At 37.6% G+C, this 17,482-nt stretch overlaps 1 protein-coding gene across 1 annotated transcript in view; it reads right to left on the reverse strand.

Annotated features, from left to right (window-relative positions):
* The window catches only part of LOC127442559 (adhesion G protein-coupled receptor L3-like), a 332,967-nt gene that overhangs the window by 138,119 nt on the left and 177,366 nt on the right, over window positions 1–17,482 (reverse strand). Inside the window, exon 4 of the mRNA XM_051700690.1 lies at window positions 2,620–2,729. Within this exon, the coding sequence (XP_051556650.1) occupies window positions 2,620–2,729 (110 nt within the window). The remainder of the gene's footprint in view (window positions 1–2,619; window positions 2,730–17,482) is intronic.

A 17,482-nucleotide genomic window follows, 5' to 3' on the forward strand; every position in this document is an offset into this window, starting at 1 on the left:
GTCTGATTGCATAGGAATGTAAAAGCACGCCTCTCCTCAACAATAGCTGAGTTTCCATCCACATATTTTAATGCGATTTTTGGAATATTGCATAGAAAATGCTGGATGAAAAACCAAGATGCACATAAAATCTCCAAAATGCACATACACACATATAGGCTCACTTGAGGTGAATACATTTTTTATTTGATAAGAAAACATGTATAAACTATGATTAATAGAATATATTCCTATATATGAAATAGGAATCTAGCTGCACATAAAAAAAAAAGTAATGTGACTTTGCCTCAACAAACATAAAATTCGCTCAGAGAATATTATCAACATCATCACAACAACTTCTATCTCCATTTACATTACATTTTGTACCAATTTCACTGCAAGTGACGAATTGGTTCTTTTGAACACATGGGAAACACTGCTTTATTCACAAATTGTTTTAGTATATTCCGATTTTTTCAATTGAAATTCGTAACTTGGATGGAAACTGAGCTATGTCTGTAACACTATAACGCAAACAATGTGGGATGTATTGCGTAAAAAGTAAGGTACCTAGGGTTAGGAGTAGGAATAGTAAGGAAATTTAACAATATCGGTTCTGTTTTCGGGTTCTCTTAATGATTTCTGTGGCCTTGTGCAGAAGGCCGAATCACAGTCGTGCTTATATACGGAACAACAGCATTCTTGCTCGTGTAACTGGTCCTGCTCGACCCGCTCTGGGAGGCGGGCGCGCTAACAAGGAGGCTAAGAGCTTGAGCCTCTAGCGTCAGTCGCTAGTGCGCCTCTTGAGGCCAGGGGAGTGAGGTTAACACATACTGCACAGCATGCACCAGCTGGCTACCGTTACACTCACCCCCCTAAACCTCACTCCCATCGGGTCACGGCACCACTGTAACCGGTCCTGCTTGACCCGCTCCGAACGGGACTTGAACCGGCATGGGAGGCGGGCGCACTAACAAAGAGGCTAAAGGCAACAGCCTCTAGCGTCAGTCGCTAGTGCGCCTCTTGAGGCCAGGGGAGTGAGGTTTACACATATTGCACAGCACGTACCAGCTTGTTGTGTTCACGTGAAAAAATGACTTCAGCATAATGCTATTATTCCATTCCAAACATCTCTCTGGAGTTCCAAAGCTCTGCCCGTAACTTCCCTCTTTGTCTCTCCTTTAATGAGTTAATTAATTCACTCCTCCTCACTGTATCAGGCCAATCTTTGGCTTTCTTGCAACTCTTCTTCATGTTTCTTTCATGCGCCCACCGAATGACATATTTAATATGCGCTGAGGGGCAGCTGCCATCGATAATATTATCCTAAACTGGAGATGTGTCTTTCAATCTGACACTGACAAATAAACGCTAATGCAAACATCCTCGGGATAATTCGGTGTAAATTACACACGTGAGACTGGGGGAATTCAAACCATCAGTCATGACATTCTGTTTGTGTTGTTTTAATTGACACTTTGATATTTATGATATTAACTGGGGAGGTCTCATTTCAACGTGACGACAGAATAAACAAGTGAGCAAAAGTATTACAGCCTAAAGTTGTAAAGAAAAACTACAATAATGCATTATTGCTGACTGCTGATCTTCATTTAAGCAATAAGGCACGAGAGGCAGTGCTTTATTTTGAATATAGTCACAGCTAAAGGTGGGGTTCAACATTAAGGATTTTTCTGCTGTCCTGGTTGGGTCAGTAGATCAGATTTTCACATGCCCCACCAGAAAAAAACAACATGGTCTCATAGAATTACATTACTATAACAAAATTTTAGCAAAATAATTTTTACGTGGATTCTTGTATGTATCGTAGCAATTTCCTGGTGCATTGAACACTTGAGGCGCTACAACAACATTGACTGTTGTTCACTTTCAAACAAATCACAAGTAAAATCGCATATTATCAGTTCATAAACACTTTCGCCACGTTCTTCACACAATGCTATCATATGATATGATTCAGTATTTGATCCAAAAGTGTCACTGAAGCTCCACAAAATGACGTTTTTCAACTAAACCTAATAATTACTTATTATCCTATTTTTTTGTGTGCAAAACCCTGTCATTTAAACTCAGTTCACTAGATGGTCTGTGTCTGTCAGGAAGTGTGACTAAGTTTCATTGGTAATGAGGACTGCTGGAGTAAACACTGCAGCTCCTGCACAGGTATTCCTGCAGGCAGACAGATGCGATGCTCAGGACGCATATCTAAAGATACAGAACAGCGAATCTATCAAAGCCAAATGCTATCGTTAGCTATCTGGCAACTTACTCATTTTGACAAAGTGAAGCACTTACATAGTTTATCACACAGACAAAGTCATCGCACAAACCTCCTCACACTTACACACACACAGAGATGGTAGATAGGAAAGGATAGGTTCAAATGAAGGAGAGAGTTTTAACTGTGGAAAAAATAAGTTGTGAGATAAATCACAGGTTAGAAGAGTTCTCGTGCTGGCGTTCCCTTAAAGCTGCAAAACAGATTTTAGAGTGGGTTTTAGTGGTGACACATTCTTTAAAAAAATAAAAATAAAAAATAGTCTTGAATCATGGACAGAGCACTCAACAAAGAATATATCATCTGTGTCTTTGTGTTAATGTAAAACGGATACATACTGTATGGAACACATTCGTACTGAACTTCCAGGTATTTGTATGTTCCAGGACAGGGGTCAGGAAAGGCGTCTGGTCCGGCCACTACAGCACACTGGGTCCGGTTATTACACCTGAAAACCAAAAAAAAAAAAAAAAAAAGAACATTAGTTGTGTTTGATTAGGCAAGCATCACTTTTACTATTGCTTATACTTAAGGTGTTTTCAACAAATCCCTAACACAAAGCATTACATTTTGGGACATAAGTCAAAACTACTTTGGTTGTTAGCATGTGGACATGCTGCTGCTGCAAAATTAGACAAACACAAGACCTGCTTCATCGATTATGTAGGACATGCTGCTGCACAAATAGACATACAAACAATCCCCCATGTAGCAGACCTAGACAGGTGGTGCTGGGGAGGAGGAGGGTTTCAGAGAAAACTCTTTCCGAGCGCTGCAGTGAAATCGGCTTAACTACAAAACTGAGCATTAGAAATGTTAAGCAAAGAGAGGGAACGTAAGTTGATTGCATGTAAAATGACCTATCAGCTTTCACCATGTGAGCCGATTGGCTTGACATATCACATGTAAGAAAGCTGATTGGCTGACAGATAACTAGTTCAAAGAACTTATCGGTTAATGCCACTCAAAGTTTCATGCCTGTACTTAGTCAATTTTTGTCATGTGGGCAAGAAAAAGAATATTAACCAATATTATCATAACCTATCAATCACAATCCAATCAAATCCTATTAATAAAATTAAGTTAGTTCCCGCAAAATGTTCTCTACCTTGAGATAAACCTGAGTTAAACTTAGCCCATCTGATTTTAACAAAATGTATAAATCACATCTGATCTCATTTTTATTTCAATATATATATATATATATAATGTCATTAAATGTCAAATACTAAATCAGATATCTATGTAAAATTATGTAGTTTGAAAATTTAGTGGAAACATAATAATGACAGACAAACAACTGAATCGCAATCAAGGAAAAGTAACATTTTTAAGATCTAAAAGGTAATTTTTTCAATGAATTATATATACAGTAGGTTTTGCATGTATATGCAAATACATATATATACCTTTATTTTTAACTGAAGGGATGTCATAACAATACATGTCCTATTGGGTGGCATAACAAGAGTAATAATACTGTAGTTGTATTCCTCTCTAGGGGTGCACAGTATATTGGCATCTGACATAATATTGGCCGATAACTGGGAAATTACGAAATTACTGGGAAAAATCCAATAGTGGAATTACTGCCGCTCTTTTCTATACTAACTTGTTACATTTTATGTGTTTGCGGCAAAAAATCTACATCCGCCAAACCCTACATAGGTTTTAATAACCTTAAATACTCAACATAGCAGTTAGGAGTCGGTCAGATTGTAAAATCCAGATTCCAAACTTTTAATCAGCACCTGTCAGTAGTTTTTAAATTAGCTAGCTGCTTCAGTTTAAAGGCTTAAAAGGCAAGAAGTTAAATTATCGGTTATCCAAATCAGTCCATTCCTATTCCAGTCAATTCCAGTCAATAAGCTCAATGTTTGAAATGTAAAGTAGATCTACGTCAAGAAAGTATTAAATAACTATGAATTATATAACAACATACCACTGGCTCTGCCACAACTCTGTGGGGATATCTTACCTCAAAAGCAATATTTTATACTGTACAAATCTAAATTAATTCCACAAATCCCCTATAAACTAACAGTCATTAACGTTTAACATCATACAAGTTCTCAGATCTCTAATACCCAATGACAAAAAGGTTTTGCATTTGTAGAATTGTAATTATTGTTAATAATAATAATAATAATAATAATAATAATAATTATAATAATAGTAGTGAATCGATTTTCTAATTGAGTATGTCTTTGAATGTCCCCAATGGAGTTTTGTATCAGATTTAGCTAACGTCTGGGGACAATTTTGTGCACAGAATAGTACACACACTCTCTCTTGTGTGGTTATGACTAAAGGATTTATTCATTTCTCCTGCATTCTGTCCATCACAGCATCACCTATCGATTGCGCACTAAACAGTGGCTGACAGGATGCTAAAGTTTCTCATAAAACTTTCCCGTGCGTCATTGTGATCGCCGCTCGCAGAGGCCACCCAATCAGAGGTCAGCATCTGATTTAAACCCATAATTAAAAGGTTTCAGAGAGCAGTTTCACTGCTTTACTGTGTGTGTGTGTGTGTGTGTGTGTGTGCTCTCACTGGAGGTTACACACGTTAGTGAGATATCTTCCATCTCTCCGTTATGAGATCACGACCTGACGGCCAATCAGAAGTTTCAGAAATGACAATCAGATGTACAAATTTAAACACCTCTGTATAATATGCAGAGAGCATGAAATCTAATGTTCAAACCAGGGATGACATAAAGGCTTTCTTTACACTGCTGTGATTTTAACAACAAATGCTTTATTATAATTGAAACTTTTTTTTTATTGAAGTATGAAGTAAGCACAAGGTATGATAACTGTCCATTTTCATACCGTGGTATACCGTGAAACCAGTATACCGCTGCAACCCTAGGTCTGATGCGTAACAAATTAAACAAATACATTAATAAATAAAAATCTGCCTCTCGGAAAAATTATTATCTAAATAACTACACGGTATAAGGCATTTGTAAAGCATTAATTTATTGTGAAGTGATGCATTAAATACATTATACATTGTATGTATAAATAGTATATTATTCATTTATATTCCTCTTTTGCTAATTATATTAAATTTTATGTAACGTTTTTTTCTACTTTGGCAACACGATCTTAATGTTCTCTCTATGCACTGTCAAACAAACAAGTGACAGCCACTGCTGAAGCATTTACCAATCCGAAATTAGCATAATTAATTCAGATTATGGCCAAAGTTATGGCCAGCATCAGCCAATCACTGCCAACCATGTTAAAATAAAATGATAGATTATACATTCTGAATCTATGTACTGATTACCATTGTCCCCTGTCTGCCAACCATGTTGAGTGATCCAAACATCATCTGCAGCCTGAAACTGAACTTTTGGTTGGATGTTAGGAGTGAATGCACTTAACTTCATAGGAAAGCTATAGGGTGCTCCCTTGCTCCCTAGCTTCCTAATTAGTGGATGACTTAACCTACAGTGTACTGTCTGTCTGCACTGGTCTAATAATAGTTTGAAAGGCACCTTATTGTCATCCTAACTCTAAATAATGCCACTGAATGCAACATTTTCCAGCTTTTGGATGAATCCATTGATTCTCACTGTGGTAATGCACAGTGAATATAGGATTTCTCTGGTAAATTAGTACCATAGTCCTCGTCGGAGGTCATCGTGTTTAACAGCGTGCCGTTCCGTGATAAATGGCTGAAATTTTTTAAATGGCATATTGAATGAAACAAGAGACTAGTCTTTTCACTCAAATAGGTTTCGATGTAAAAACATAATGAGGATTCTTACCATATGTAGTTTTCCTGGCAATTAAAGACAAACTTCACTGAGATCAGCGCCATGTTGTTTTGTCACATGACTCAGTGCGCCGAAAGTTTAACCCTTTAATGACATCTCAGAGTGTCCTGAAGTAAGATCAGTCGGTTTAAATGAAATTAAATTATGCATGGCATATAGTGAAGACAAAACACACAGTCCACGTATGAGGACATGGGGTTGCACGAGGTTCAGGTGGTATAAATTCTTGGTTAAAGAAATTATATTTACATATGTATTAAGCATAAATGCCTAATGTCTAATTCATAACATATCTAAATGTATAAATAATTCCTTTATTACTTATGGATTTATACCTTCTTAAATGTTCTCATCAACACTTCTTTACCACTGGTTTGCATCAGTTGAAATAGATTAGTTAAGTATGGTTAACAAGTTGTTAACTAAGGATGAAAAACCATGATCAAACTGCTTATATGAGAGCAATAATACATCACTTACTACAGTAAATCCAAATTAAAACACACTAGTTGTATGTAGTCTATTAATGCAATATAAATAACAATGTGGGAACAACCATTTATAAATAATGAATTAACTATAAACTAATACTTTGCAAATCATTTATACGGTAGGTATAATAAAGTGTTACTCAAAGTCAAAGTTTCTGTCCTAACAATGGAAACTTGTGGCATTGTGCCTGGTTAAGACAGTCTTACTACTGGCCTGCAGACACCTTACTCTCCTGATATCTCTTATCACTTATCTCGGATTAAACTGGTCTAAAAAGCTTCCACTCCATCCCATTATAACCAAAGCAGCCATAAGGTCAAGATGCAGTAAGTTATGAACCTGTGCCTGCCAAGGGAACTTTTATCGTGCCAGTTGGAGTTCAATAACTGCAAGTTATGATGAGAGTTGTCTGATAAGATGCTACACAAACTCTCTTCTAATCTCATCGCGAGCATGTCGTTTTGAAGTTCAGCAAGGATAAATGATTCTTCAGAATTTAAGAGGATTGGAGCGATCTGTGTTGTGCATAGCCAGACAAGCCCAAAATTTGTCCACAGTCAGAGAATTTGCCAACCGAACATGCGTCCGCTCTGCACGACGCAAACAAACAGTACCTGCTTACATGCCTGGCCAGGTCAGGTGAGGTCGAGCTCATAATCTAATCAAGTTTCACCACAGGATTGACAGGATTTGTTGTAGATTAACATAAATTATCCAACGCAATGAGGATTACATTCCAAATCCAGCAATCCAGACCCGAGTCCGTCTGGACAAGCACATTTCTCTGCCATTGATGGGATATTTTCCAAACCAATGCTCAGGAGAACACAGTCATGTGAAGCTATCCGAAATGCAAACATCTCCAGCACCATAATGTGCACTGAGGACAGCCGGTGAAATCAGAATGACGTGAATCAATGCGAGAGCAGCGAGTTATTGATTGAAGCCACAAACGGTCCAACATCTAGTCATATGTCTGCAAACAGACTAATTATCAAACTAGCTTAAACTCTTTTCCTCAAACAAACTGCTTTCTACACCTGAAGACACACAAGCCAGTGTCTGTCTGGTTTTCTGAAAACAGAATCAATAAATCATTCTAGATTTGGAGAGGGAAAAGTAGTTTTCTGCTTCAGCTTTGTTTACTAATGTCCTTGCCTATTGACTGAATCACCACCGGTGAAAACATTTAGACAAAACTATGAGGAAATACATCCAGAATCAGGGTTATTGCTAGACTCCTTTTTTTTTTTTAACCTTTTAAATACATTTCTGTAGAACCACAATATAATATTTACGGCAAATGCGTGTCTGAAGCAGGTGGTTACTGTATACCAACTTGAGAAACCTGGTAATACTTTAACAATAATGTCTGCAGTTTAGAATCAGAACTAATAATTCCTAATTCACGAATGAACCACTTTGAGCCATTTTTTTTTTCAATGAATTGGTCAAACATGTTAACAAAATGGTCTGAATCAGTTTTCAACTCGAATTACGAGCAAAATAATTAGTTCGAATCATGCGCAAAAACGGGATGCAATGAATCAACACCAAAGGGGGTGAAACGTTCAAGGGCTTTGACAAGCTAGTTGGTAAAACTCGCCAGTTTGCTAATAATGTTATTAGGAATAACACAATAGCTATTTTTACTTGAAAACTAGACAACTAAATAGGGTTTACAAAATGCTTCAGGCATTCAGGAAATGAAACTGTAGCAAATAATAGGCAGTGATGGAAAACTAATAAATTAACTGCAAATGAATCATTCATTTTTCAGTAGGTATCATTTAGAATCAAATTAAATTACAAATTTAAAACTTGAATTACTGAATCAAATGCAAATGAGATGTTAACCAAGGCAGACATCATTGCAAACTTTTTTTTTTTTGTTCTTTTGTTGTTGTTGTTGCTAAATTCAGTTTCAGAAATCCTAAAATAATAATAAAAAAATGATGTTAGACAGTATGGCATATTTCAGTAGGGGACATGTCTTTTTTTAGTCAAAATTTGTAACAAAATATTAAACTGCTAATAATATTAGCATTGTACCTTAATACCGTGTTATTAGACTGTGTTATTTTTGATTGAAAATCTCATACCATTACACCCCTAATGGCCAGTACAATTTCTCAATGGTGCTTGCTGGCTGGTTTTTTGGCAACATTTCCAAGAAATTCCATTTGCTTTGTCCTCTGTGTATACACCAACAGCTAGCTCTATCATCTACAAGGCAAACATTCAAGTCAAATAGCTGACAGGTATGTGAGTAGACTGATATTTAAATAAGGGCTAGTTAGTGTTTCATTGTATCAGGCAGTCAACACCACGCTTGATAAAGTTTATGAAAAATATGAGTGTTGATATAAAGCGTGTGCCTCGGTCAAATGTCAACAGCCTGCATTGCTGATTTCTGGTCTGAGAGGAAATCCATCATTTGTATTTTTAATTTGTTTTTTTGTTTTTTTGGGATGGTGGACAGATGCAACAGACATATTACAAGGCAAATATACAAATGTGTATATGCCTGCTGGCTTTTTGGCTACAAGACCACCAGCATTTTACTTCTTAATGCTCTTATGAGAGATAGGAATAAAGAATAATTGGGGACTTTGGTTTGAGAGCTGAATACAAATACTTAAAATAATAATAATAATAATATTTACATGCACATTGCCATGTGGTCCTGTTAAATAATTGGAAAAATGGACATGAATTTTCTGAAGGCCAATCTCTCTGTAGAAATTCATTGAATTTAAATGCACAATCCAGAAATAATAAAAGCCACATAATGTAGAAGGGTTGGCACTCCTAAGGACATGTATTATTTCATTTCTATTCTTTGTCATTTTCACATTATTGATATATTGATATATGTTGTGGATGTAACATCTCTGTTACAGATGTGACAGTAGTAAAAGTGGCACTTGCATAATGAGGGGAAAACCCTCCAAAACGCTTTAAATCATTCAGACTTTGACTTCCGAGACATCCGTACAGTATCCATTAAGGTTGCATGATTAAATTAAGAATAAAATCGCAATATGGCTTTGCACGATTACTAAACCACAAAAGGTTGCGTTTTATAATAGTCTTCATTTAGCCATTCAGTCAGCAATGTGTGATCAAATGGTGACCTCTAGTGGTTTTAAGTGGCACATGCTGAACAGCACAGCAATATTAGATGATGTTTAATATTTTCCAATTCAAGTAGTTTTGTCTCGTCTGGCTGGACAGCGAACGACACATTTTATAGTTCCCGATTTTCTTCTCTCCCCCTCCGTGCAAATCCTTTCTGAATATCAAACCATACTTTCCCTACAAGCCTTATCAGTGTGTAAGGGGAAAGTGCAGGTGCATTCCTAATTATCTCCAGGTTTGACTCAGTAATACAAATACTTGGTGATGAACACTGGTGGCTTTTCCATTTATTCCTGTTTGACTTGATGATGTTGTGTTTTGTGATGTGACTGTTAATCCTGGATCTGAGACTCATCAGATCTGCTACACTATATATGCATCCGGAGGTAGTTTGAACTGAGGCATAAACTCTCGCAGGGTACACACTAGGCGCATCAATATAGAACGGTGGTTAAAATGACTGGAACTACCTGTGCATTAAACAGTTTTAACACACGCATTCCAGCCAATCAGTAGTATTCGAATAGACCATGGTATAAGGTAGTTTCTAACATGGACAATAACGATGGATAACTATGAAAAACCCATAATGCTACAACAATTAACCTCTATACCTTACCTCTAACCCTAAGCAAAAAACAAAAAAACAAATGTTACACAAAAGCTCCTATACCTAGACTCATAAATAACCCTTAATTTTTAAAACTATTCAATAAACCCTAAAATCCACACAATAACTTGTATACTCTGACCCCTACTTCTACACAATAAACCCTACAATCTAGTACTTGGCTTGAAGAAGAACTACATCCCTAAACAGCAACCTCTTAACCCTGCTCTTACACACCTGTCATTAATTTTTAAGTAATCCTGAAGACCTTGATTCACTTATTCAGGTGTATTTGATGAGAATTGGAGCTAAACTCTGCATGAGATGGCCCTCCAGGTGTGGATTTGAATAGCCATGCCCTAAACCCTCACTTTACACAGTAACACACACCCTAAACAAGAAACAACACACCATAAATTCTTCATAAAACTGTTGGTGTTGCCTGGATCTGCCTTCATTCATAAAATTTCCTCACTGAGTGACTAAGTAATCATCCATTGCCTACGTTCTCACTGCCGAACATCTCCAAACCTCGGCCAAAGACATATCCACCAACTCCAGTGTTGAGTTAGCAAAGTGGCTGTATATGTATGTACAGTAAACTGTATGTGTTTTAGTGTGTAAAAGACCCCTGCTGCGTTGTGCTCCAAAACAATAAAGTGAGCCTCTGTTGCATACACAACAAACACCCCCACTCACACACAAATAGATAGGCACAGAGTGTTACATAAAATGAAAACCAATTACAAGACCATTTCCCTTCAAATATGTTAATTCTCAAGAACACCACACCAACAATTTGCAAAACATCCCATCGCTTTGTGCAATATGTTTGTTTCCAAAAGGAGATATAATTTCAACAAGATGTCAAAACATTTCGAGAAAGCTTATTTGTTTTCTGTATTAGGGGCAGACATGATATTCAGCCTTGATTTTGTTTTGAGGAATCTGCAGTGCTGAAATCATGCAGTTTGATAAGGCAGTGTGTGTGCATGTTTTGTCTCTTGCGCTTGGCAAAATGAAACTGAGGGGCTTTAGGGGACCTTTCGTTCACTGTAGAAGTCCTCAAGCCTGGATGCTAAAAATATGCATTTATTTGGTGCTGTATGTCTAAGAGAGAAACAGACACATGGACAAAGAGAGCACAAGCTGAATCATCAACAATAAAACTGGAGGCCCATTAGTTTGCTTTGTACAAAATATGAATGCTTCAATTTTATACATAAAGATTAAAGTGGGTGATACAAAGTAAGACATTTCCTGGTTGCATTTCACTCCAATATCAAAAGACTTTCTCTTGCTATAAGGATTTGTAGATGTTACTGTAGTTTGAACAGAAGAGGTAGTTTGAACAGAAGCATAAACTCTCGCAGAGTATGCACAAGGCATATCGATATAGAACGGTGATTAATCTGACAGGAACTACCTGTGCATTAAACAGTTTTAAAGCACGCATTCCAGCCAATCAGAATCGAGTATCCGAATAGTCCATGGTATAAGGTAGTCTCTAACATGGACAACCATTATGGATAACCATGAAAAAAACAATAACATTATTTTAAATATGGGTTCACTTGCAGCAAGGATAAACGTTGTTTGTCCCGACCACAATGTGTTTTGTGCTGTAAATTATTGGCTTCCAAAAGCATGAAACCGAACAATTTCACAAGAGGAAACCAAACATTTAAATAATTGTGCATATTGTTGGGCCAATGCAGTTCATGGTCAATTTAATACATTTCAATGTTTGATAAATATTTTTTACTTTTGTACAATTAACAATTTTGGTACTGTTTTGGGTCACCACTTGATGTCCATTATATAATCCGGTTCCTGAAGCAAAACAGTTGAGAACTCATTCACTTACATCATAACCACAAAATCCTGAATCTACTAAATCCAAACCTTAATCCTAAACAATAAAACCTACACACTCAAATAACCCTACACAATCAAAAGACCTGCGTAACAAGGTAATGGAACTTTATAAAGATGGAAAAGGATATAAAAAGATATCCAAAGCCTTGAAAATGCCAGTCAGTACTGTTCAATCACTTAAGAAATGGAAAATTCTGAGATCTCTTGATACCAAGCCAAGGTCAGGTAGACCAAGAAAGATTTCAGCCACAACTGCCAGAAGAATTGTTCGGGATACAAAGAAAAACCCCCACAGGTAACCTCAGGAGAAATACAGGCTGCTCTGGAAAAAGACGGCGTGGTTGTTTCATGGAGCACAATATGACGACACTTGAACAAAAATGAACTGCATGGTCAAGTTGCCAGAAAGAGGCCTTTATTGTGCCAGTGCCACAAATGACAACACCTTGACACGCCTCACAGCTTCTGGCACACTGTAGTTTGGAGTGATGAGACCAAAATAGAGCTTTATGGTCACAACCATAAGCGCTACGTTTGGAGAGGGGTCAACAAGGCCTATAGTCAAAAGAATACCATCCCCATTGTGAAGCATGGTGGTGGCTCACTGATGTTTTGGGGGGGGGGGGCAAGATGAATGCAGCATGTTATCTGAAAATACTGGCAGACAATTTGCATTCTTCTGCACGAAAAATGCGCATGGGACGCTCTTGGACTTTCCAGCATGACAATGACCCTAAGCACAAGGCCAAGTTGACCCTCCAGTGGTTACAGCAGAAAAAGGTGAAGGTTCTGGAGTGGCCATCACAGTCTCCTGACCATAATATCATCGAGCCACTCTGGGGAGATCTCAAATGTGCGGTTCATGCAAGACAACCATAGACTTTGCATGACCTGGAGGCATTTTGCCAAGACGAATGGGCAGCTATACCACCTGCAAGAATTTGGGGCCTCATAGACAACTATTACAAAAGACTGCATGCTGTCATTGATGCTAAAGGGGGCAATACACAGTATTAAGAACTAAGGGTATGCAGACTTTTGAACAGGGGTCATTTCATTTTGTTCTTTGTTGCCATGTTTTGTTTTATGATTGTGCCATTCTGTTATAACCTACAGTTGAATATGAATCCCATAAGAAATAAAAAAAAAATGTGTTTTGCCTGCTCACTCATGTTTTCTTTAAAAATTATACATATATTACCAATTCTCCAAGGGTATGCAAACTTTTGAGCACAATTGTATAATATATATATATATATATATATATATAGGGCTGTGAATCGATTACAATTTTTTAGCTAATTAATCGCACATTTTACTGTGATTAATCACAATTAATCATGATTAAATATGGTGCATGATGTATTACATTACTTTTACAACTTGCAAGAAATCGGTTAGTCATCATTTATTTTAAATTATTTAAATATGTACATTTCAAACATTTATGTTTATCTCAGTTGCCTCTGCGTCTGAGATGTCAATCCGCGTATTTTATCACGTGTCTTGTTGAGTGTGTTACTGCGGAGACCTAGTGCATGTGGAGGCTTCACGCTATTCTCCATGGCATCCACACACAACTCACCACGCGCCCCACTGAGAGCGAGAACCACATTATAGCGACCACGAGGTCAACCCAACGTGACTCTACCCACCCTAGCAACCGGGCCAACTGGTTGCTTAGGAAGCCTGACTGGAGTCACTCAGCATGCCCTGGATTCAAACTTCCGACTCCAGGTGTGGTAGTCAGCATCTTTACTTGCTGAACTACCCAGGCCCCCTCATTTTTACAGGTATTAATCTTTGATACAAGTATATGTATACAAAATCAGTGGACATGTTGTAATTACAATTTGGGCAAAATCTTCTACTGTTTTCCAGTGGACTTTTTTAATAATATGATCAAATGGGCAGATTCAATTCACATCAAACTTTATTGGCAAGAGAAACTTAAGTGTACACTTCCAATGCATTATTAGACACTATAGCCTACATACAGATATAAAACATACTGAATGCTTAAGTTTAATTTGCTGAAGTTTAAAATCTCAAAACAGTATTTTTATCTGGCTGCCGTTCTGTCTCTTGACAGCAACGAAACAGCTTCAAATGACAGTCAGTGAGCGTTTTCGTGTGATGCGAAGAGATACAGCAGCTTGCCCGTATCACTCGCCCGCTTGCGGATTAAGTCTCCATTCTCCATACAGTAAAAATGCTCCCGTGTTTATTATGCCCGGAGCACGTGTCTCACGCAATGAATAAGCATGCACTGCTTCACACAGTCAGTTTCTGTGCAAAGATGTGCAGTTGAGTCAGTGAGTGCCTCCTGAAAATGTGAATGAATAAATGAATGTTACATTTATATAGCACTTTTCTGACACTACACTCAAAGCGCTTTATTTAGTATAGGGGGAATCTCCTCAACCACCACCAGTGTGCAGCATTCACCTGGATGATGTGACGGCAGCCATAGTGCACCAGTACGCTCACTACACACCAGCTATTGGTGGAGAGGAGAGATTTATAGAGCCAACTAATGGATGGGGATTATATATATTTTATCCTTATGCCAAAGTTAGTCACAGAAATTTGGGGAACACATTGGTGAAGTTTCACCCCTTGTACAAATGAATTTTCAGAGAGTAAAAAAGATGGATACTGCATTAATTGCATTAATTTTTCTTTCAGCATTAAACAAAAAATATTAATAGCAGAAATTTACACATTAAATTTCCCAGCCATGATATATATATATATATATATATATATATATATATATATATATATATATATATATATATATATATATTAATGATGTACAACAACTACTACCATGGCATACAGTATAAAAAATGTACAATTTAAATAATATATAATAAATTAGGACTATTAAAAATAGGCTTTTTCAGTTCTTTAACATCCTGGCTGATGTCTTGAGATGTTGCTTCAATATATCCACATCATTTTCCTTCCTAATGATGCCATCTATTTTGTGAAGTGCACCAATCCCTCCTACAGCAAAGCATCCACACAACATGATGCTGCCACCCCCATGCTTCATGGTTGGGATGGTGTTCTTCGGCTTGCAAGCCTCACCCTTTGTCCTCCAAACATAACGACGGTCATTATGGCCAAACAGTTCCATTTTTGTTTCATTAGACCAGAGGACATTTCTCCAAAAAGTAAGATCTTTGTCCCCATGTGTACTTGCAAACTGTAGTCTGGCTTTTTTTATGGTGGTTTTGGAGCATTGGCTTCTTCCTTGCTGAGCAGCCTTTCAGGTAGGCCTGTCACAATAACTACTTTTGTTAGACGATATATTGTCCCAGAAATAATTGCGATAAACTATATTATTGTCATTTTAAGACCATTTTATGCCACTGATATAATGATAATATAATAGCATAATAATGTAAGTACACCCTTTCAAAGAGCAATGAACTTTTAATTCTTAAGAATATTCAGACATTGGAATCAGAATGTCAAAAAAAAAAAACAAATTAAGTCGGGAAGGCCACTCTCCATCTCCAACTGCGTTTTTTGTTCACAGTTCAGAAAGCTGGATGGGATGGTTGTTTTAGATTACCTTTTAGGTTATGGCTTCAGAAATTATATCTTGATATTTTTCAGCAAATTGACAATATTCGATATATATCTCAATAATGATGTTTTTGCTCTTAAAGTGTTTCTTTTTCTTCAATCAGAAGAACCATCATTTAATCTAAACAGCCATTGTAGCCAAGTAGAATTCATATTTCAAAGGTATTAAATAAAATTATGCAAAATTAATTATCGCGATATACAAGATATTGTTGAATTTTACATCTTCAGCAAAATCATCGCGATGGTATCTTGGGTATCCGATGTATCGCCCAGCCCTAGTTAATTGTATTGCCACTTTTTGTTGCCACTGTTTTTAAACAAAGTCGACATACCAGCTTGTTTACGTAATGGGCTCTCCTCTCTCATTTGGCTTAAGGCCAAAATGTTCCCACACTGGGGCTCTGGAATGCGGTTTTGAAACCAAGTCCATTTAGACTTATTCTTCCAAACTTTATGGCTGGAATTATGCAGTTGTCGGGAAAAACACCTATTAAAACACCTATTAGCCTCGAGAAACACGTGACGTAATCTTCACCTGTTGCTGTCCACTGTGTGTGTGTGTGTGTGTGTGTGTGTGTGTGTGTGTGTGTGTGTGTGGAGGTGCCTGAGCCCCGCCTCCGACACAGAGCGGACAAGAGCACAGAAGCAGCGCAACTGGCTAAAATGTTGGTGACATTCATTCTTATGTAAACAAACATATATGTAAATACAATGGGCAATATCGAGGTCAGCAAAAATTAGAGGTCATGTCCATATATCGTACGATAAGTCAATAATGTAATTATCATGACAGGCCTACTTTCAGGTTTACATGGGACTCATTTTACTGTCTCGATATAGGACTCATTTTACTGTGGATATAGATACTTGTCTACCTGTTTCCTCCAGCATCTTCACAAGGTCCTTTGCTGTTGTTCTGGGATTGATTTGCACTTTTCGCGCCAAATTATGTTCATCTCTAGGAGACAGAATGCGTCTCCTTCCTGAGGAGTATGATGGCTGTGTGGTCCCTTGGTGTTTATACTTGCGTACTATTGTTTGCACAGATGAACATGGTACCTTCAGGTGTTTAGAAATTACTCCCAAGGATGAACCAGACTTGTGCAGGTCCACAATTTTTTTTTCTGAGGTCTTGGCTGATTTCTTTTGATTTTCCCATGATGTCAAGCAAAGAGGCACTGAGTTTGAAGGTAGGCCTTAAAATACATCCACAGGTACACCTCCAATTCAGTACACCTCCTATCAGAAGCTAATTGGCTAATTCTCTAAAGGCTTCACATCATTTTCTGGAATTTTCCAAGCTGCTTAAGGGCACAGTTAACCTTAGTGTATGTAAACTTCTGACCCACTGGAATTGTGATACAGTCAATTAAAAGTGAAACAATCTGTCTGTTAACAATTGTTGGAAAAATTACTTGTCATGCACAAAGTAGATGTCCTAAACCAAAGGTCTTCATCAGGGGGTCCGTGACCCCCAGGGGGTCCGTGGTGGTACCGCAGGGGGTCTGCAAATTATTGTTTGATCCACCATTGGTGGCATTTGTAATAATCACTCACTCGCATGTGAGCGACAGCGAGAGACAGGAGTATGAATTATTGACATGTTGAAGTCCTTCGCAGCTGCATGCCAAATCTTAAAGTGTGACTAAACAGCGCTAGTCAGCAGAAGTGCGCAGCCCGGACAAA

This window comes from Myxocyprinus asiaticus, chromosome 1 (assembly GCF_019703515.2).
Source record: "Myxocyprinus asiaticus isolate MX2 ecotype Aquarium Trade chromosome 1, UBuf_Myxa_2, whole genome shotgun sequence".
NCBI classification, from domain to species: domain Eukaryota; kingdom Metazoa; phylum Chordata; class Actinopteri; order Cypriniformes; family Catostomidae; genus Myxocyprinus; species Myxocyprinus asiaticus.